Genomic DNA, 23,382 nt, shown 5'->3' on the forward strand with positions numbered 1-23,382 from the left:
TGTAACTTTCACCCCAATAAATGGAGACCTTGACAATAGAATCTTGCTTGGTCTCCTTCCTCTTTTACAGCTCATGTCTTGCAGGTTAGCGCCCCTTCAGAGGACCCTGAATAGCTGACCCTGCCAAGCGGGGGTTACACTGACCTTGGCTGTCTTAACAACAGATGGGTTCACTTACAACACAGCCCATCCTACGAATTCAGCAGCCTGGTTACCCTCCGGTTCCAAATGTGCCCTGGGGTCATCGAATTTCACAGGTATTGATATAGTTAGGGGTAGAATCAAAGGACCCTGGATATTGAGGGGTCACGTCAGTCTGTTTCTTACTGCAACAATCCACAAGACACATGCCTGCTATTTTCACACTTAGAACAAGCTGCCAAACTCAAACCAGTTAAGTCTACTTGAGCTTGAGATTGGGATTCAAAACCTGAGGAGGAATGAGATCGGGCTTATCACAAGAGGATGAGTAAGTAGGGCCCGGGCCAGAGCAGCTGCTGTAATGCAATAATACAGAAAACAAACTCAGTGGATCTCCTCCCGGTGATTGTGCTAAGCTGCAAATGATGGGCTTTAATATACAAAGATTATGACTGTGGCAGCTTTAATATACAAAATAGCCTTGGAGGACTCTGAATGGGGGGGGCGATATTAAGTGCAACCCATATCTAATTTTCTCGTTTTATTAATTTGAATCGATGAACCCTTTTAATGCAATTTAAGCATCGTGTGTGTGTGTGTGTGTGTGTGTGTGTATGTGTGTGTGTGTGTGTTGTAAGGTAGGAAGGAGGGCCCTTTGCTGCTTTGTTGTTTTGTTCCTGTGGACTGACGTGGCCTTTAGAGAGTGGCTTTTGTGTGCAGCCAGGAGACCTGGTTTCAAATGCCAGCCGGAGCATCTTCAGGCTCATTAATAATGGAGGCGTCTGACAGGGCCAGCTTCGCTTGCTTTGTTTCCGCAGCAGATGAAAGGGGACATGGACCTTTCTGTTTTGCCCAATAACAACCATCCTGACAAATTCCTGCAGCTTGACGTGAAGTCTTTAATGAGGAACTCGACCCTTCTGCAGGCTAGCCTCGCGAGATTTCCCGGTGGAAATTTTCCTGCTGCACAACACTGGCAAAACCTTGTCTACTCCCAGGTAAGATCTAAGGACAGAGGAATACAGGTTTGGAGCTTGTTTCTTTCTCACTATATGAAATGTTCTCATTCGTGTGAAGGAGGCTTGGGGTGGGGGTATACATAGAAGCTGCTTTTCCTCCCCACCCCTTCCTGTAAGCTCTGCATAAAGATGTGCAAACTCTCCCACCGTTTCATTCCCCTCCAGTCCCCGCTTCTCAGCTTGTCTTCGTTTCAGATTTGCGTAGGTCTCTTTTACTCCTTCCCTCCAGAACATTTCAGGCTGTTTTTAAATAAGATTCGGGGAAAGATGCTAAACTCTCTCTGTCGCTGTGATCTATGCCTAAAATATCAAATGCTTGCAGCACAAGGGTGTATCTGCCTCTGAGAAAGCCTGAGACATGCCTCAGGGAAAGCCTGGCCACACTCCATCTTGGAAAGGAAGTGGCTCTCGGCTTAGATGCGCTTCTTCCACAGGTGTCCGCATGGAGCAGCCATAGGAATAAGCACGCTAACGCAGATCTCGTGGCTCTGGTTCTTTCACAAAAGAATGCAGCTGCTGGGTTCCGTCTGCTGAGATCAACACAAAGGCCCCTGCTGAGGCTAATCAAACAGGGATAATCTTGATTTAAGGCGGAGAAACTAATGGCGTTGGGGGTTACTACAGGTAGAAAGAGGAAAGGGCGTTTCGTTTCAGAAACGATGTGTCTGACCTACCAGCCCCTGTAAGTCCTTAAATCCTTTGGAGAGTTCAAATTCCCTGTACGGAAAGGTGTTTGCTTAAAAAAACAAAACAAAACAACAACAACAACAAAAAAAAACAGTCGCTTCTTGTGAGTCCTGGTGTGGGCAGGAGCATATGCCATGAGTTCATTCAGAGTCGGATGATTACGTAAATTGCCTCTACTTTATAAAGGGTTCCGTTTATTTCCATTATAAATCTTATTTCCATTATAAGTCAATCTGTTATAACGACTGAATATTGTTGTTGTTTATTTTTAATTTTTGCCTACAACTTTTGTAATCCCCAAAGCCTTGTGGCTTTCTATACACACCCATTTATCACTGTTTTGTGTTTTGCTTGATTAAATGAAATAAATTTCCTCCTTTATTTCATTTTTTACATCACAGAACAAAAAAATTAAAATTATTTCAGAAAATCTTGCCCCTCCACCTCCACCTCCCAATAGGTGTTTTTTTTTCTGGGTTGTGACACAGCAATCCTGCAGCATCTTTTGTTCGGTGCTCTAGTTGCTCTACTGCCTCCATTTGGAATTTCACAACTAAAGCTCAAAACCTGAGGAAATGCAAATTCCTAACAAGCAACTTTTTAGATAGGCCCTTTTGGCCTAAATAATTATTCCAAGAACAAAGAGGTATGCTTCTGCAGATGTATCTTTGATAAACTTCATATAAATTAGCTTTTTTTTTAACCCTGAAATAAAATGACAAGTAGTTTAGGGAAGGCTAATTTACTACCGAAGTAATGGATAATGGGAAGGAATGGTAGACAAGTATGTTCTGGAAATTAGGTAGGTGTGCTTCGAACAATGAGCAATGACACTTGGTCTTCACAGTCATCAGTAAGCTGCTCGAGTGGATCTAAAAAAGTAGATAAATATGAAGAAATGGGAGCATGAAATTTTGAAATTTTCAGAATGATACTTAAAAATCTTCAGAAATATACCAAGACGGTTGAATGTGGTGTTAAGCATGTCCGAAGAGGGAGTTATCAAATATTTCTTAATTAAATTCCTCACTGGGTGGTGGTTTAAGCAAATAGATTATGCAAACATGGTTGCCATGTGTGAAATTCTCAAACTTTTTTTGTAATTAAAAATTTAGGTTTGATCCACAGGAAGGAATTTTGGTATCCAGTATGATCTCCTGAAAAATTAATACAACCCTCATTTTCATTTCTTAGGAAGTGAGAACAGAAGCTGGCTGCTGGTGGTGCAGGCCTGTAATCCCAGCACTCAGGTGGCAGAGACAGGTGGATCTTTGTGAGTTCGAGGCCAGCCTGGTCTACAAGAGCTAGCTCCAGGACAGCTTAGGGCTGTTTTACATGGAGAAATCCTGTCTCAAAAGACAAAACAAATCAAAAGACAAAACAAACAATGAAAACAATTGATGCATAAGGAAAAGTCAGTGGAGTCTGGTTTCTGTGACAGTGTAAGACGTAGAAACAGAAACACCTGGCTGTAGTTCAGCTGATGGGAGTCCTGGTTCGTATCCCGAGCACAGCAGAAAACACGGACGGTGCGCCCCTATAATCTCAGAACTCAGTTGGCAAGATCAAGAGCATCAGGAATTTAGGGTTGGGGTTATATAAAGAGTCGGAGGCCAACCCGGGCTACCTGCAATTTTCTCTCCATTTTGGTTTTTTTGTTGTTGTGATGTTTGCCTGTGTTTTTTTATTTATTTAAAAAAAAAAGAAAAAATAGTATTGAATTTTGAAAAATAACAGATGATATTGTTACTTCCAATGTTGTTCGGTTTGGTGTTAAGGCAGGATTTCATGTAGCCTAGGCTGGCCTCAAGTTCAGTCTGTGGTCAAAGATGATGTGGTAAACCTGTGATGAATCCTCCTTCTTCATGCCCTGAGGGTTGAAATGACAGGTGTGTGCTACAATACCTGGTTATTGAAGTTCTGTGTATCAAATCCAAGGTTTGTGCATGCTAGACAAACATTCTACCAATGTGCGAGCAAGCGTGCTTACACACACACAGACACACACACACACACACACACACACACACACACACCTTTTCAAATTAAGTGATAAAGTGTTTAAAGGCATCGCGTTGGGAGTTGTTTTTTCCTGGTGAGCAGCTGAAGTTCTTGGTCTGTTCACGCGAGCTTTGCTTCTTCCTGATTCCTTTCACGTTGGTTTCAGAGCCCTGGGCTTCTCAGAGGAGATCTGTGAGCTGGAGTGGAAAAGCTACTGGTGAGAACGGAGCCTCCTTATTTCTAGACAAGCTCATTCACGGGTCTCATGTCTTAATCTGCATTCTTCACCGCTTTTCTGTCCCACACCACTGTTTTCTGCTAAATATCAACATTCCATGTGTGCCTTTCTTTGTGTTCATTTATGATCATGCATGGGTATATCTGCTTGTATATATGTGGGTGTTTATTCTATGTAGGTATGTGTGCATTTGTGTGTATGTGTGTGCTTGCATGTATGTAGGTGTATGTCCATGCGCTTATGAGTTTATGTGTGTATATCTGTGCCTGTATATAAATGTGCATGTGTGTGTATGTTTGTACATGTGCTCTGTGTATGTGTGTAAAGTGCGGGTGTGTGTGTGCATTTGTGCTTCAGCCTGTCATGTAACACTACATCTTACGCTTGCTGTGTCGCCATTTAACATATTCCCATGGTTTTTATTGAAAACGTAGTCTAAATGATTACAGAATTTGTATTTGGGATGTGTTTTTGATGGTTTTTGATTATTCACTCAGTTGTGTGTGTACTTTCCTTTAGAATCACTCACACTATCAATGTTTTGAAAATGTTCAGAAAATAGAGTGTTTCTAACTGTGGATGTCAGTTGATTGGAATTGTTGATTTTGTTGTACAAATTGTCTTATCTTTGGGAACCTTTTGTATGAATATATGTAATTTTAATGATTACTTTAAATTTTATTATAATAATTTTGTAGCATATATAAATTTTATGGTTATTATTATACTTTGCTGATGATGTTACTTTTATTCAAAATCATTGTAGCTGTCAAAGCTTCTTGACTTAACGTCTATTTTGTTTGATATATTATATTGTAATTATATATATATTATTGTCTGTAGTGGTTAGCTATGTTGTGTCATAGAAACAAACATACTCAAATCTAGTAATGCAATAAGGAATTAACACATCTGCACCCTTGAGATGTTGATGCTATGCACATCCTGAGAAGGTTACCTTAAAGGAAAATTCACATTCTTTTTCTGGAGGTTCTTTCTACAATATCAGAATCTGCATTATGTCTGCAGACCAAGAAGACAGAAAGGAAGACACAAATTCTCTTGGGGAGGTTAGTAGCCAAGCTTGAGTTTCAACCCAATTGTTGTGTGTCGTTGAAGAGGAAATGGATTTGTCGTGTGTCTAGCCAGGTGCTACTTCATTTTCATCTTTTAAAACAGATACTGTGTTTAAGTTACATACATCAAATATATAATAATAATCTAGTATATGTGTGTATATATACATACAGATATACTTGCACACCCCACACAACTGACAGCTGAGATCGTCTTTCAGAGAGAAGAGTCTGCCTCATCACCACACTTAGGAGCAGGTTCTGCAAGCCATCCTAATCCTACAAATTCCCCTTTAAAGAGACTGGATTATTATCCTACACTAATTTCTTCCTTTCTGAGCAGGGGAGAAGTCATATTCCAAACTCCTGTAATCTCTCCGGGAGTGCTTGTGCAGACTCCTTCCCTGGAGGTGAGGCGGGAACCCTTCATCTCTCTGTGAGAACCCTGTACCCTCCCTCTGCACAGCCCCATGCTCCAGGCTCTTGGGATGGTCTCAGGGCTTACTTCCACTCTTATTCATAGGGATTTAGAGACATGTGCTTATTATCGTTTTCCCAATCTTGGATCTGTTGTTTTGGTAGTTATTCTCGGTTTTTATGTCTAAATGACTGGAAATGCAGATGCTAGGGTTGGCCCAGAATACCCACGTGATTTGATTTTATTTTAAAGACTCTAGTTCTCATCTTCTAATGTCTTCAATTTATTTCCTATGTAATTTATTGAGCAATTTGTTGATATAATTCTCTTTGTTTAGCCTCAGACAGTTCTTCTTGACATAAAATGCCCCTACAGGTCCTTTAAAGCGTGGGGCTCAAACCGGCCTTTGGAGCTTGCTTTCCTGTTTCCACTTCTCCAATTTCTGGCTTACTGGCTGCCAATCTTGAGGTGTATAAAACTAGGCCTTCAACATAATCTTTGTCTTCAGTTACTTCATACAGCTGAGACATTTTCCTCATCTTCCTATTTTTTTTTTCTTTTTTGGTAAGTAGTTTTACATCTCAGTAATTGGGGTCTGCAGTTATTATACTGGGAAGTGCCACACCTTAGGACCCTCCTTGCACACTTTAACCATCTTCCTGAAGTCCCTGACTCCGCTCATAAACAAATGTTCTGACAAGGATATATGACTGTACATTTTCAGACTTGCCCCAAGTTAGTGATGATTATCTCTCAAATTACCAGAGTAACATTTATACCGAATGATTTCCACTGCTGAGTAACTGTCTTCAGGCTTCCGATATTAGAGGGCTGGGGATATGGTCTGGATGGTGAAGTGCCCACTATGCAAACTTGATGCTCTGGATTCATCTCTCTAGCATTCACATGAAAAGCTGGGTTTAGGGGCATGTTCCCATAATTCCAGTGCTTGGATGAGGTGGTGCTGGGACTGATGGATCCCTGGAGCTTCCAAGCAGCCAGTACAGTTGGATCAGTGAGCTCACTAAAGGACCTTGTCTTCTTGTCTCAGGGCTGCAGAGATGACTCAGGTTAAGAGCACTGGTTGTTCTTCCAGAGGTCCTGAGTTCAATTCCCAAAAACCACATGGTAGCTCATCTGCAATGAGATCTGGTGCCCTCTTCTGGTGTAAAAGCATATATGCAGGCAGAACACTGTATACCTAATAAATAAGTCTTTTTTTCTTTTTTAAAGACCTTGTCTCAAAAATTATGGAGCAGGGTGGTTCAGGAAGATACCCTATGTCAACCCCTGGTGTCCACTCATGCACACAAGAGAACTAGAATGTATTCGCACAAGTCCATGTACACCAAGAAACATGTACATACACTACACACAAAACAAGTAAGAATAAGACTTCGAGTATTTCTTCCCAGATCTGGGGTGTTGTAGCAGTGGGACACAACTACCACTTTCCAGCAGCTCTTCGGCATTGGAGAGGGAGGTAACCGTTCACCACTGTGACAGGTGGCAAAACGGCAGTGTTTGCCAACCATGAGAAGTCCTAGGAACAGCGGATGGACTGCAGGGAATGGGGGGCATGCTTCTTTTCCAAGCAGTGGCAACGGTTTCCAATTGTTCATTGAAGTTCCTACCATCTCAAATAGCTCAGATCCTGGTCTAGAGTGTCGAACAAAGAACGACAGAAATCATATGGAAGAGTTTAAGAACAGCTTGGATCCGATCTCAAATCACTTCTGCTACACTTTCTTGGTTTTCAAAAGCCTGGCTCCAAACTAATTTCAGAGCAGATGAAAGATGCTGGACCCTGTGTGTGCTCAAGCAAGGAAAGCCAACTGGTTGTACCTAGTCAGTCACCATGCCTGTGCATATCCACCTCCTGGGTTTTATGCTCTTTCATGTCTCCTATTTCCTCAGTACTTAAAGTTGAGGCATTAAATACTGAATAATTGAATTTGCATTTTGATGTCGGATCTGCCCGTCTCACTCTCTGAAATAGAAAATTAAGCCTACTTCTGTTTAGTATGCTTACTTCCAACTTACTCTGTGTGTCCTTGAGGTGACCTCCATTTTATACCCTCATCCTCTTAGACCTTGGTCAACTTGCCTTTATTGTTTCTTACTGCCCTGGTAATTTGGAGATAAATAATTTTTTCTAATTTCAACAACATCTCTATCTTTCCCCTGCAATTGGTTCTTAGTTTCTTGATTAACAACACCTATGCCAAACTTTTTACCTTCTCGTTCTTTAGTTTACTTTAAACTCAAATTATCTTATTTCCATCTCATCAATTTCTGTTTATTTTCCAAAATCTGTTTGTCTCAGTCTCCCTGCCTACCTCCAGTTTCACTCCCTCTTGCTGTATGATTTTAGAGGTTTCTTATTCTAACGGTCTGTCTGCTGTTAACCTTTAGCGTTTGTTTGCCTGAATATGTCTTCTAGTTCCTTTTTCATTAAGTGGTATTTTACTTGCATGTAAAAGTATTAGGATTAAAATAAGTGATCAAAGTTTGGCTTAATAGCGAGAGTCTAGTTAAATTTTGAACTTCAAATGAGTAGTTCAAATGGAATTTATTTTATAGTTCACTTTGTTAAAATCATAGAAATGCTACTGAATTTTCTTCTCAGTATTTCACGTAAGGTGCAACATGCGAAGCTGGACTTTGTATATGCTCTTTATTTTCTTAAATCTATTTGGAAAAAAAAATAGTAAAATACAAATGAACCACAAATATATATATATATATATATATATATATATATACTGCTGTTTGAATCTAGAGATTCACTCTTGCTAGGTAAGCATTTTGCCATTGAACTATATATCCAGCCCCAGAATTAGTAAGGGGTGGGACCCAAGCTCTCCAGTAATCTTAACGTGCTCAGTGCCTGAATCATGTTCCCAGTAATCCTATCAATTTCTTTTTGTGTTGTTTAATTAATATGTAAATTATAAAATATAACTTATTTCTTCACATTAGTAACAAAGCATGATAGTAAGTTTTCCTTGGTGTGTCCTTCAGAGATAAGAATGCTGTGCAGATCAGAGACAAAGAGCATATTTCAGGAAAATATTTAAAAATTTTCAAGGATATGGCCTAGAAAGAAGACTTAAAGTCTGCTTTAGAATAAACCTCTGACTGTTTTTGATACCTTCACATATTCGTTCCTCTAAACTTATATCCATTTTTATAGTGTATATAGACTTTCTTGAGCCACACATTTTATTTCCCTCATCTATGAAACCTTCCTGACTGCATGCAATGAGCAGTCTTGCAAGAAAAGAACCTAACAAAGAAAGTTCGTGTATGTCAGAAGAGTTATCCTGCTTCAGATATGATCAAAGCCATCCAGGCTTGAAGAAAACAATAGAGTTATAATTGTGTTAAGCTCCAATAACCTTATTTTCCTGTCAGATTGCTCTTATTTAATTTAAACCCACATTTCCACATCTGCTCGCCTTTGAGATAAATGCTAAGATAAGAAGGTTTATTAATTTATTCTACAGCTTAACATTATGGACTATAGATTGACTTTTAGCAGGCCAAAACCAAATTAAAGTAAAAAAAGGGTCTCCAAATTGATCTCTAAGAATATGAAAAATGCCTTTATTAAGAACGTCAAGGAAGGGACTGGAGAGATGACTCAGCGGTTAAGCTTGCTTTCTGCTCTTTCAGTGGACCCAGGCTGGATTCCCAGCATCCACCATGTCAGGCTCACATGTGATACACATACATACATGCAGACACTAATATATACAAAATAAAAACAAAACAAATAAATCTTTTTATTAAAAATCATGGAAAGTCAATGGCCAAGAGAATACAAATAGTTTTATCTAGATTATTTTTTCTCCTTACTTACTTACTTACTTACTTTTTTCAGAAGGGCACATCATACAATGCCAGTCTATAATTTTAGTTTATATAAATACATATTCAATCCATGTCCTAAAAGATCCTGAGGCCATTGATATATGGCCGGTGGTTCTCATACAGGTGACTCAAAAGGATGTGATTCCTATTGGTGTATCTCCAAAGTTCTTATGTCCAGTCCCCAATATCACACACACACACACACACACACACACACACACAGACAAATACACATACATTTGAGAGTTTGTGGGAAAAGCACGTGCATTTATCATGTGTGTCCTTTTCTATGTTTCAATATCAATTTTTTTTAATTTCTGAAAGTGAAGAATTAATTACTCTAGTGGACAGTTGGTCAATAGGCACTTTGGGGGTGAATGATGTTAAATGGACTCAGTTGCTCTATGACTTTTCCTGGATCCAGGAAGATGTGAGCAAATCTTTCCACTCAGAGAGGGTACTGATAACAGACGGAAGAAATGATCCCATCCAAGTCTAGCTTAGTGGAACAATTAGTCTATTACAGTAACTTCTCAAAGGCAACTGTAGCCCTGAAACAGCCAATCCAGCGTGGGCAAGGACTCAAAACCTGCACGCCCAAGTGTCCTACTTGTGCCGGAATACAGGAGCTCCACTGAAAAGTCTTCTATATTCTAGCAAGTATTTGTTGCTTTTATAGCCTTGGGAAGGTGCCTTGTGAATCTTGTGACCCTTGGACCTTCCTGGGAATTTAAAGGGTCTTGAGTTTCCCCGAGCCTGGTAAAGTGTGTGATCCACTCCTCAGGTTTAACAAAACTCCTCTTTGTCTAGCATGGAGTGCTTCAGCTTGGGAGAAGAAACTATGTAGAACCTCTCCTCAAAAGTCTCTGAGACAGGATCCAAAGGCATGTTTATAAAAAGCCAAGACATTTAGAAATTATTTAAAAGGGCTTTTAACTTTGTTTATTTATTTGTGTGTGTGTGTGTGTGTGTGTGCTTGGGTGTATATATGCTCATGCGTGTATGTTCATACACTTGCATGTGGCTGCCAGGACATGTGAGTGTGGAAGTCAGAGAAGAGGCAGTACCAGTTTCAGGATTCTATTCTCTTCTTAGACTGTTAGGGTTTGGGGGTCAAATCTAGGCTGGCAGGTTAATAGCAAGCACCAGTACCTGCTGAGCTGTCTTGTGGTCCCAGAAAACACTTTTAATCCTAATTTTGCTGGATTCATACAACGATATTAAGTCCTCTGTGTAGGAACCTTGGGACACACTAAAAAACCTAAAATGCCACTAAACTCTGATGCACATGAGCTGGAACACTGCGTTTCTTCAGAAGTCCACTAGATGAATTGGAGAACACTATTCTTTCTTTGTAGCTGGAGAATGTCAATGAAATGGATATTAAACTGAACAGGACAACATATAAAGAGAAAACTCAGTTGATGGTAGGATTCTAATTAAAGCAGACCTCAGAGTCATTTTATAGGTCAATTGCTCAATCTGTTGAATATGAAACAGAATCAATAAATCTTCAGATCCAGATTTCTGCCATTTTGGCTTCTCTGCCACCAGCAAGCCCATCTTATTTTCTTATCTCCTAACAGAGAGAAAAGAGCATCTCTTCTCAGCAGGCTAAGGGATTTGGTGGAGAGAGCCCAGTCCTTGCTGACAGTCCTCCGCCGTCCATGTCTTCAGTCATGAAGAATAACCCATTATATGGTGACATCAGCATGGAGGAAGCTATGGAAGAAAGAAAGAAGAATCCTTCATGGACCATTGAGGAATATGACAAGCATTCTGCGCACACAAATCTCTCCGGACATCTGAAGGTGCGTTTACTAAGAATTATCCCCAGCTGCTCAACCAGATCAGCCGAGTGGACCCGAGAAGGTGCTACAGCAGTGGCAGAAGTTCCCCACCAAACACAAAGACCACAGGTCCTTTTGGTCCTTGAAATTATTTCTCTTTCCCAGCCAATATGTGGGGTTATCTGTTTGTTTTGTATTATGCACAGCCAATAGCACCTGTGTAGTATAGAGAGGAGAAAAGGGAAGTAGCAATGACAAAAGATCTTCTGGGAGGATGCAAATTGTTTTTCAAATTAATTTGTAAGGTCATACATGTTTTCCCTCATTTGTAATCTTGTAGCTGTTTATGTTCACAGCCACTTAGGAACGAATTTCTTTCTCTGCATTTTTCAAAACTACCTATGAAGTGAGCAGACTTAGGTGCTGCACGAGGAAGCCCTTCCCAACAGTCGTTTGGTTAATATTCCAAGCCCATAAAATGATTTAAGAGTAAAGGCTTACGTTTTGGTCGTTTTTCTTGTGTCTTAAAACAAACATTTCCACAAGGAAAAATACACAACGAACTCACTCACCCAGCTTAGGATTTTCTTTTCCTCCTTCTTCTAATATCACCTAAACAGACAAGACCCAAATGCCTGAAAGCCAGCATGGACCCTCTGTTGTTTGAAGGGACTGGATTCCTGACCAGCCTCTGCTTGCTTCGACCTGCCTTAGGCAAGAAAGGCCTGGACATTGCCAAGTACCCTTCATTTTAAAATGTGTGTCTGGTGCAAGCTCATACCTTAACCACTTGCACTGAACCACATTTCTTTTTAAAGGGGGCAGTACTGTAGACTTTTATGTTCTGCACACATGTTTTAAAACCTCAACTGTGCATTCCTTGAAATACATAATAGTCCATAATCACTGACAGCTCTTAATCTCCTAGCTTGAGGGTAACCTCCTTTAGCTTCTTCCCAAGAAGTTCCCAAAACACACATTCCCATGACAACAATAATACATTTCTTTTCCTCTTTTTTGTTTTGGTTTAATCTCGTGGTTCTTACCAAAGACTTCATATCATGAAGTCTAATACTGGGTAAAGTGCATTGATTTATGTCACACACAGACACTTATTGTTGGGCACAAGCTAAGGCCTGTTCTCTCGCCTTTGCTATGCGCAAATGTGACAAGGGGGCAGTGGGTGAGCATCCCTGCTCACACACAAATCCATCGAATGGAATAAATAGAAATAGTTTGCCTGATTGATTCAAAGACTGCCAATTTAAGAAAATTAAATTTTTTCTTAAAAGTTTTATTTATTTATTTTTAAGTTTGGATATCACACCAAGGAAATTGAAGATCATTGGCAAGTAGGAGAAATTTTTTTCTAAGTTGGTTACTTAAACCCACCTACACATTTCTGTAGGAGAATTGCCATTGCCAAATCCATCCCAACTCCTTCTGTATGCATGTCTCTCCTAGCATTACAGCCCCAAGTCTGAAACTAGTTCAGATCCCCTACCAGCTGCCAGCTACCAGACATTGGTTTTGTGACACCACCAGCTGACATATGTCCACTCAAACTATTGAGGGTGATAGCCTTTTTCAAATCCTTCAAAATATCCAGGCAAGAAACTCCGAGGCCTGCAGTGGCTATGTGCAAGTGGTGACTCAGCTATCTTTGTAAACTTAATATATGAGACACAGGATTGATTGCACTAAACTAGTTAGCGATTACAGGAAAATGTTTGTTGTTGTTATTTGTTTGTTTGTTTTCAAAAAGTATATGGACTAGTTGAGTACTTGCTAAGTATAAGTGACTCATCGAGTACTTGAGAGTAGAGTTCTTAAAGAGAATTCTCTGGCCCTCAACAGAATATGGAGCCAATGAGACAGAGACACCCTGTGGATTGGAGCTAACACGAGCAAAGATGCATTGTGTCCCCTGAGTTTCTCTGTGGAAGCTGTTCTGCAGCTCTGCTATGGAAGTAGCTCTTCAGACCTAGGCTTATTCTTCCTTCAGGGAAGTCAATTGGGATTTCCCAAAACTTACCAGATTCTTATCTCTGCCACAAAAATGAGATTAAAACCTCCAAGGTCCATCTAAAGCTAGGAATGTTAACTGTATTTGAACTCACTTAACTGATTTATAGACATTATTCATAAGATGTTAGAAAAACACAATTGACTAAAAGATGACTGTAGTGTTTCTGACTGGGAAGGGTCAGCAATTTAACACAGATGTTGAGCAGGCCTCCTAATAGGTTCTTATACAGACAGACAGATTTCCTCCAGGTGCCCATGGTCAGTCAGGTTGTGGCAGTGTATCTGAGATGCTTAGAGTTGTCTTTACTGTTGGAGCCTTGACACTTAACACCTTACCCCAAACAACATGAATACAGACACTTGGTGCCCCTGGCAGCATCTTGTTCCCAAGTATCCACTGTCATGCTGACTGGTCACTGATTAGTGATATTTTCTCTGTGTTCTTTTCTTTTAGGAAAACCCCAATGACCTGCGCTTTTGGTTGGGAGATACTTACACTCCAGGCTTTGACACTTTGCTGAAGAAGAAGAAGAAACGCAACAAGCGATCGAAATTATGCCACTTTGGCATGATTCTGCTCCTTGTGGCCTCCATCTTGGTTACCGTCGTGACCCTCAGCACTTTATTAACCTAAGGCAATTGCAAATCCTTCTTTAAAGCTCTAAAACGCCTTTTTGACCTTTGCAGGAAAATCTGTCTGTGCATTGTGAATGTGTGTGTCTGTGTCGCTAGCTGTGTGACTAAACACCCCGTCGTCCTTTAGAATGTGAGCATTGCTTGTGCTTTGCTGGCCTCCCTGCTTCGTTCTGTGAAGCCTGTGTGTGAGTCCAGTCTGGGTTTTCTCCTTTGTGAAGCCAGTATTTCAGGGTGGGTACAAGTCCCCAGTGGGCAAGGCACTGGTGACAGGCCGTGATTGCTGCCACCCTGAGGATTCATTTGAATAACAATGAGAACGGAATAGATTATCAGAGGAGAGAGCTGGCTTAAGGACTCCATAGGACAGGGAATTAGCTTTTCCCTCAATGTCATTTCCAGTTGTCTTTGGGTGTGGATACCTGGGAACAAGTGCACCATCTCCTCCTCCCAGAACATCTTCCCTAAAGCGCCCACTGCCACTCCTAACGCTATTTAGTGTGTAAATCAAGGCTTTTCTTCTTCCCAAGAGTGCCCATGGATAACGCCTTATTATCTCACTGTATTGCTCTTAAAGAGACTTGAAGTAAAGTATATAAAAATGAAGGTTTACTGGATAATAAATTATTGTGTACAAAGCAAAAATTGTCTTGCTGATCTTTGCACTGTCTGACTTGTAATTCCTCGTTTTGCTGTGGGTTCCGGTCCAGTGTAGAAAGGATGGTAGGGAAATAAATGAAGGTGGGGGTCCTCCTGATGCCAGGCTCACACCCGTAGAATGTCCTTGTACTTTGCCTGTTTTCTCTGCCTTCAAAGTGCCTCTGGGGGTTTGAGTCATGCTCAGGGGTCACCATGCATGGTACTCGTCTGTTATTTGTGTCCATTCAAAACAGCGCCCACATGAGGCTTTCTAAAGATGGGATGGGTAACCACAGAAATGTGATGGCAGCTTATGTGAGCTCCTAGCCTGCCCCGCCCCCACTCCCACTTCCCTTTCTCCTTCCAGTCCAGCACCTCGGGACTCCTCTACTCCCTAGCCTTCCTCTCCTTTTATTTACGATACCTTTGGACACTTACTTCTTCTGCATGAGTGAATTTATTACTTTGCTTTTAAACGAATATCCACTGCTAGCTTTCAATGTAACTGGACTCAAGCTACAATATCGCCCTTGACTGATTTAATGGTATGTGTCTCTAGGTAAGGGAAAGTCATAATGGGAATGTGTCCTTGTTTGCATGCAAATTTATAACCTGCATGCACTTCTAATTCCCTTGTGAAAATAGCTCCGGCAGGGGAAAAAAAGCATAAGGTCATGGAAAGGACAACAGTAATGGCTCTGTCCAGACTCATGCGCAAATCTGGCCTTGCTTGGTTGTTTCTGATCCGGGTCCACTTTTTTTTTTTTTTTTAAGCTTTTTAAATACAGCTTTTGGTACATGGCAGCACTGGTCAACAAATAATAAGTCTCACTGTTACCAACACCATTTTAGTCTCTTTCTTAGCCCCTAAATTGGATTAAAAAATACAAACACCTAAATTCTTAATTTTTTTTTCAAATAAAAAAAGTTTCCTTATTATTTGGAAGGCATCTCCATGAAAGTTTGCTTTCTTATTCGTTTGTTGTTTTGTGTTTTATATTAAGTTAGTGTGTTGAAATCCTATAAGCTAATAAGGTCACATTTTCCAGGAAAAAAATTAGAATGTTTACACTTTTGTAAACTGTTGTTCTCAAATATAAACAGAAAGAGTTGAAATTAACGATTTTCCAATTGTATTCCAGTTGCTGCCACCTAGTGGAGAATTTAATTAGTGGCCTATGGGGAAGCGAGGCCCCAGGCTCCTCCATTTAACTAGAGTGCGCTCCTGCCTCCTGGAGGTCACATTTATTACATCTGAGCTTACAGCATGAAGAAGCACCCCAGAAAGAAATGAGCCCTGTGCTTGTGGGATAAAGGGCTGAGAGATCCTGTCTGGTGTTTGTTATGCTGATTTGGACACTGTCCCATCTTTCTAGAAAAGACATATGACTGACTGAGTCACGTTAACAAAAACAGCTAGATGTTCCGAATAAACTAGATTCTGCTGCACATCGTCTGTGAATGCTAGACAACTCTTTCCTCATGTCCTCAAAATCTCAAAAAGGTTAAACCTTTGCTGCTTGGCTTTGGATTTCCTATGGTCTTCTGAATTTGTATCTTGGTAGATCTCCGTATTGGGGAGTCTTTACATTTTAGCGTGTGTGTGTGTGTGTGTGTGTGTGTGTGTGTGTGTGTGTGTGTGTGTAACTGTATGGTGTATATGTGTGTGACTATATAGCGTGTGCACATATTCAGTTAGCATATACCTGCTGCACACAGGTACTTACACTGTGCAAATGTGTGTATATGTGGGGGGTGTACATGTTTATTTGATGAATGTGTATATTCAGGGAATGTGTATATGGTATATGCAGGTATTCATGCTGTGGGTACTCACACGCATGCACATGCATGCAGAGTCCACAGTGGTATACCAGGCATCCTACTCTATCACCATCTACCTCAATCCCACAAGCCCTAGTCCTTCCCTGGACCCAGAGCTGTACTGGCAGCAGCAAGCTCCAGTAATTGGTTTGTCTCCAGCCTCCACAGCACTGGGTTTGCGGGCAAGATGAGTGGAGGTTCCAGTAGTTTGGACTCAGCTGCTCATACTTACCCAGAAAACGTTTTCACCCTTTGAGCCATCTCCTCTGTCTAAATATAATTTTTGTATTCCTTTCTTTTCTTGAACCACAGTTTAGTACGAGTTTTCAACTTTTCCCCTCATATTACTGAATGAATATAGTTTTGTCATAGGTAAGAGGTATTTCTTTTAGAACTCTAGACAGGGCCATTAAATTTCAACCCCTCTAAATTCTGACATCTACAGCCATGGATTTTTAAAGACAGGGTTTTTGTTTCCTTCCAAACAGACACTTAGTTCAGACTCTGGCCCGGCTTCAGGTGAAAATGTTAAGCAAGAGGGAAGGGTTTTGGGGACTGAAGCAATTTTCTGCCAGAGTGGCAGCTCTTTTCTCATTTTATGGACATGGTGACTCATGTACCTGATCAAATTTCTCTCTGTGCAAATGGCTGGAAAAAAGTCAGGGTGGAAATGCTGCTCCCTCTTCTCCAGAGCATGTGTGAGACTTTCTCGCGGGTATTAGGTGCTCAGCACCATCCTGACTCTGTGCTTCACTCCGCTCTTACTCCTGACTTAAATATGCTGTCCCCTACCTGCTTGGTTTACCTTTCCACTTGTGTGTGTGTATGTATTGTGTTGTGTTGTGTTGTGTGTGTGTGTGTGTGTGTGTGTAGGGGTGGGGGTGATACTTTATGTAGTCCTGGCTGTTCTGGAACTCACTATGTAGACCAGGCCAGGTGGGATTCGAACTCTCAGAGATCTTCCTGCCTCTCTTTCCTGAGTACCGAGAATAAAGGTGTGCATCGCAGTGCCTGTTCCTTTCTCTCCACTTCAACTGACAAGATGCAGAGTCTACAGACATATAGGGGTGCATAGATAATCACATGCTTGAGTTGATAACAATGCATATATTCACATGTAGAAACCAAACACAGGGCTGGAGATGTAGTTCCATGGCATAATATTTTTTCTAGTATGCATTAACTTCTGGGTTGAATCCCCAGAATAAGAAAAGAAAGGAAGAAAGAAAGGAAGGAAGGAAGGAAGGAAGGAAGGAAGGAAGAACTAAAGAAATTTATTATTTAAAAGTGAAATAAAACAAACTATACTTTTAAAGAAAGAATGATAAAAGTGTAGTTTAAAAGTAAAGACAATATTTGAATATGAAATATTCCCATAATGAATCATGCACTAAGTACAATTCTCCAGCAGGTGGCACTTTTTTCAAGCCACCTGGCCTACACTAGGCAAGAGGAAGAAGGTCACTGAGGTCATATCTTTGTGGTGTAGCCTGTCCCCAACCCCCACGCTAAAATGTTGGGTGTCTTTTTTACAGTTATCCACAGGGTCTCTCACTGAGTATGAATTATCTGGGGAGCTTCCAGAACTTGACTGTCTCTTCCCCCAAATATAGTTCCACAGCATTGAAGTTACCAGCATACACAGCTATGCCTATTTTCCAAACTTGATTCTCTCATGCTTGCTATTGAGCCATCTCCTCCGGCCCGACAATGTTCAGGTTTGAAACAAAGATCATGGATAAATCTTTCTCCAACCCTCCTAGAAGACATTTACCCTGGACAGCAGGGACCACATCTGAGGTCCACTCACCTGAACCGCGGCATCCACTTTTACTTAAAGTTCCCTGCCATTATAGGAGCTACAACAGTCAGACTACTCCTGCCTTCTACATTTGGTTGTCTCAAAAGCACCTCCACTCTCCAACCTCATTTCTTCTCGGTTGCAATGCTGTGAGACACATATGGAACATGCTTTTGAGGGAAGAAGTTCAATTTTGGAGCTGGTGGAAGCCCTGCTAGAATACAAACTGGGGACACTCAGTCCCTTCTGTATCCTGAGTGCTCCGATTTAATTTCTACTTTTCTAGTGGATGCAATGAGAACTTTAGATACATCAGCTGATGATGACAAAAGAGATATTTATATCCTCTTGTCCCCTTAGTTACTTATATGTAATTTCCAATTCTTCTTTTGCCCCAACTTGGAGGAATTCATGGAGAAAATAAATGAGTTAAATACGCAGGAACACAATCACGCTCAGAATGACAGTAAACCCAAATTCCAGCAAGTTATGCTACTTCTGCTTATATAGACTCTTTGCAAAAGGAGAAAACAAGTGTCAGACCCTACCATTAAGAAGGCTGATTACCGTTTCTCAGCATGCGGCGTTGACAGAATTTCTGCAACTTTCACAGTGTGGGAGAGCACACAATCTAATTTCTCTGACTTTCCTTTGTCATAACTTGATAACTAGACGCCTGTTCCTCTAGAACTCTGTCAGGAGCCTGGATAGAAGTGAACAGGCATGAAAATCAACTCTAAAGAAAGTCCAACCTCCCATATTCTGCATGTCTACATCTACATTGAAGGCTCCCTGGTTAAGATGCGAGTTTTCACTGACAGGTAAGGCTCCAAAGCATTACATCGCTGCAGAATTTGCTCGTGGGCACTCCCATCTTGTACACCGCCTTTAAAAACCCGCATTTCTTAATTTGCATTAGTCAAACAATCAAATTTTTATCTTAACCCCAAAGAAAAAGAAAGCAGAGGGGGTCACTTAATTTCCCGGTATCTTGGAGTTCTTTTCTTGCCGCCAGAGGGCAGCAGCACGCCAAAAAGCCACACCACTGCCTGCACATCTTCAGACTGTACTTCCACCGTGTTTGAAAGCATGGCAAAGGGCTGGAGAAATTCTAAAAGACGAACGATTAATCGTGCTGATTAAGTTCTGGAGTGGGGGCAGGGGCCGTCCTGGGATGTCCAGTGTGTATCAGCGCAGAAAGTGACAGTAATTGGGGTCCCATACCGAGAAGCTTTCAGAGACAGGAAGTTCAAGGAGAGCACCAGCTCTCTCATTAACCCAGTCCTCAGCAGAACTTTTCACTCAGGCTTAAAGTGATGGCTTCTTTAAAAAAAAAAAAAAGCCGACTCCGAGAGAGCTGAAGTGAACTTTCATGTTTAGCCAACTCCTTGGCTGATCGTTTTCTGTCAAACTCGAGAAAAGGTACGGAACGCTTCACTCCTGTCTTTCCAGGCTGAAAACCAGCGCTGAAGGCCCATGATGGTTCCTGAGGACATTGCGATACCATTCCGCCTCCTCATTAAAGCTCTTTCCCTTCCCACTTCACTCTCGGAGGCAGCAATATAAAATTAACGAGCAGGTAAACTGTGACAATGTTTCAAGCTGGCCTTTATTTTCTGGGTACTATGTGTCTAAAAAGTTGAGCCAGAATTAGCGCTGATTTTAAACGGAATCTCAGACGTTTCCCATTGATGTACCTCTGGGCTGCCGCCACCATGATGGAGACAACAATCACCAATCACCTTGGACATCAGCAGGTCTTTAATGTGGGTCTGCCTCTGAAGCTGTTTTTTTTTTTTTTTTTTTTTTTTTTTTTGCAAAACAATTTTCCTGTTTCTAGAAATATAGCATTCTGTGTAAATTCAGTTCAAACGCTGTGTCTGAAGATCCACTAACTCAGGTTGTTCTCTTCTGCTTCAACCATGTAACCTGAAGAGAGTTTGAGTATAGGAACAGAATTCCATTAATATAATGAACCCAGGCATCCACGGTGAAGGAGGCGACTCTGCCTAGCCACTCTGGGGCACTGTGCTGGGTGACATCAGCCCCGTTGAGTATACTGAGCTTCCTGTCAACACCTCATGTCTAAAGCTCTGTATCCATCATAGAAACATAGAGACTTTGGTCTGATCTGTGTTTGTTGTGGTAACTTCTGGGTACAGCCATTAGCCTAGTGTCCAAGCTAATATTAATGTCTGTTTTAGAGGCCGCAGAATTGTAGAGACCACTCTAAGGCTCCTCTCGCCAGGCACAGAAAATCTCAAGATATCGTAGAACCCCTTAAATACAATTTTATCATCTTTGTTCTTCTCCCTGGAACTCGTGGTATGGAGTTGGCATTTCTGGAGTGCCTTCTCTCAAACTCTATCTTTTTCAAAATGCCCCCTTTGGGGTTGACCCAGTTATATTTTTTTCTGCTTTTACATTCTTCATTTCCCTATGGGAGGAGAAAGTAATCTCTATTGCTCCTTCCTTCTCAAACAACCTGGCATGTCCTAATCTTACTGTGTTCTGTCTGGAACTTGAATTGTAAACTCAGGGAGAACCTGGCAGAGCTCTTGTGAGCAGCCTTGAACCTGCCTTGTTTTGTTCTGAGAACTGCTTCTCTGAAGGAAGCCTTCTGGATTGCTGTCTTCTGTTCTCCAAGGAAATATCTTTATCTTACCACGCAGACTTGATGGAGTCAGACCGAACAAAGCAACACATGTTTTAGAGGGGAGATTACTAAGAAATATCCCTTCCTACTCCTCCCTGCTGTCTTGTGCTTGTAAAACTTTATTTTATAATCTCTTTTATTTCTATATCATCTCCTCTTGGAGCCTAGCCACAAGGAAAGAATCAATTTAAATAAGGAGAACAGATACAGCAGTAGAAATAGGAAATACAGTCTTAACCTAAGTTAAAGTTTCCGATGGAGGGGAGCAAATGGGAACTGAGGGTTTTTCTATGAATTATATGAAGCATGGAATAGAGAGAGGGAACTTGGGAAATAAAGCACAGAGGAATTTTGGGATCCAACCGACTCTGATACAGTTAGAGCACAAAGGCTCTCCTAGAAATGACGGGAAAATATTTTCGTGAAAGAATCAATCAAATGCAAAAGCCATAGTACATTTGTCAATGTGACTGCTCTTTTTTTTCTTGCTCAATTGATAACAAAATATAAGAGCAAAGACATTTTTAAAATACTATCTGCTCTTCCCAGGTAACTACTTCCAAGAAGAGCTACCTCTTGTCAACATCCCTTATCACTATTTATCTGCTAATGATCACCATGACAACTATTCAGATGCAGATATCACTACCACCACTCAACTGCTAATTATTATTGGGAATGGAACACTTTCGCCTTTCAAAGAAGCTAGCGAATGTTCCACCAATACATAAAACCAAGGAACAGCATGACAAAGTACAGTGTATGTGCTACAGATGGCAGGCATCACGGCAGCCAGCCTGTAAGCCAGTTGAGGGACCCTTTATGTTGGGGGTCAGAATACTTCCTGAGGGTGTGTTCTCAGGTGAACACTGAAGCCCAATGAGGTCTTTAAGAAGAAGATTGGGAGAATGGATTTCCTATCTAGGAATAAAATAATTAATGGCACAGAGATAATTAAGTCTCACATTCTGTAAATGGTTTGTAAGCAAGACACGGTTCTTATTTTACTAAGACTACAAAAGCATGCATTAAAAATTCTCGAGGGTTTACTTCAAGTTCTCCCTCCTAGACATCCATGTGTTTTGTTCCCCACCATTTTGAATTTGTGCCCTGTCTAGTATAACCCAGCCTCAATCTCTCCATTTGTAAACGGAAAGACTTGCCCCGCAATTGACCCCGACCCTTCTCTTTTCTCATTTCTGCCTTGGTAAAAATCTCCTTTCCGCCTGGATCCTTCTTTATAGCAAATGATCATATTAAAACATCTTTTATCCAAAAAACAAACAAAAGCAGAAACAAATCAACCAGCAAAAATAGCAAAAAAAAAAAAAAATTAAAAGTAACTTCGTTTGCTCTAAACCATATACCAGATAGGGCACATATCTTTGCTTTCTTTAAAACAAGCGTGAATTTTTAGGCATAGCAACCCACATCTTGTAAAATTACACGGTCTCCATATTGCTCAGCGGGGAGATGTCCAATCACTAAATTGGTCAAGATCATTTGTTAGGATGCTTCTTTGAGAGACACTTTTTAATCTCCTTTTTGAATCTGAATGTCTGGTCCTCATGCATTTTTTTTTTTTTCTGGGCATTCAATTTCTTAGCCTCCAAGTGTGAGCAAGTTTCCTTTCCTCTGTATTTACAAATTATCATTTACCCTAATTCCTATAGTAATCTTATGTATTGTGATTCCACTTGCTGACAATTCCCAATGGCCATTCCAATGCCTATCCTTCCTTCTGAACCCCAGAGAAGTAGAGCCATCTACTTCTTTGATATAGACCTTCACTAACTGAATTCCGCTAGAAAACAAAGACAAACTGAAACACAGGTAAGAATTTGCAACAGCGTTAATGGCTGACACTTCAGATGTTAGAATACAAAATGCTGACATCTTCAGAGAAGTGCAAACAGAAGGGGGGAAGTATCATTATGAACACAGTAAATGTCTTGGAAGTAAAATGAAATAAAAGATCTCTTACTTAAATTATGCAGAGAAAATTCATTGCCTTTCATTGAGATAAATGAGAAAAATTTTCTTTCTACATCTGAAGTGCAGATACAAATTTTACACACACACATATGTATATACACCATAAAACATTATATATGTGTATATATAAATGTGATATACACATACCATAAAAAATACGGCAATTTGAAAAAAAAAAAAAACGAGATGCAAAGGAAAAGGACCTAAAAGTGATAAATCAACACTGAAAATGTGGTGAAAGCATAAAAATATTCAATTAACGTACAATAAGGTGATTTCAAAAGATGTAGGATGTTTTGTATTATTTTGGGACTTAACAGCATAACTCCATGCACACAAAATGTGTAAATGTATACATATTAGGGATTCTGTTTTGTTTGTTTTGTTTTTTTAAGTGCAGAGGGTCCTTTCTCCACACCCTTGTGCTTGAACCCCCCAATGGATCTAGGATTCCAGAAACTCAGCATCATGAAAGACCATCAGAGTGGCCACAGAGTTCATTGTCTCCTGCCAATGAAGATTAACAGCATGAACATCTGTGGGAGTAAGTAAAGGGAGTG

The 23,382-nt window shown here is 40.7% G+C and overlaps 1 protein-coding gene across 1 annotated transcript; it reads left to right on the forward strand.

Annotated features, from left to right (window-relative positions):
- The first annotated feature begins 962 nt into the window (after positions 1-962).
- Positions 963-13,908, forward strand: Minar2 (membrane integral NOTCH2 associated receptor 2). Its single transcript, XM_038332249.1, has 3 exons — positions 963-1,139; positions 11,043-11,267; positions 13,729-13,908. Exons 1-3 carry the CDS (start codon positions 963-965, stop codon positions 13,906-13,908), a joined length of 582 nt encoding a protein of 193 aa, XP_038188177.1.
- Positions 13,909-23,382: the final 9,474 nt, after the last annotated feature.

Source organism: Arvicola amphibius, chromosome 5 (genome assembly GCF_903992535.2).
Source record: "Arvicola amphibius chromosome 5, mArvAmp1.2, whole genome shotgun sequence".
In the NCBI taxonomy this organism is placed as follows: domain Eukaryota; kingdom Metazoa; phylum Chordata; class Mammalia; order Rodentia; family Cricetidae; genus Arvicola; species Arvicola amphibius.

What these genes read in the sequence shown, in the direction of transcription:
- Minar2 (XM_038332249.1), top strand. Translation starts at nt 963, where the DNA reads ATGAAAGGGGACATGGACCTTTCTGTTTTGCCCAATAACAACCATCCT. An exon ending in AAAACCTTGTCTACTCCCAG is followed by an intron (nt 1,140 to 11,042) that starts GTAAGATCTAAG and finishes ATCTCCTAACAG; the next exon opens with AGAGAAAAGAGCATCTCTTC. An exon ending in ATCTCTCCGGACATCTGAAG is followed by an intron (nt 11,268 to 13,728) that starts GTGCGTTTACTA and finishes CTTTTCTTTTAG; the next exon opens with GAAAACCCCAATGACCTGCG.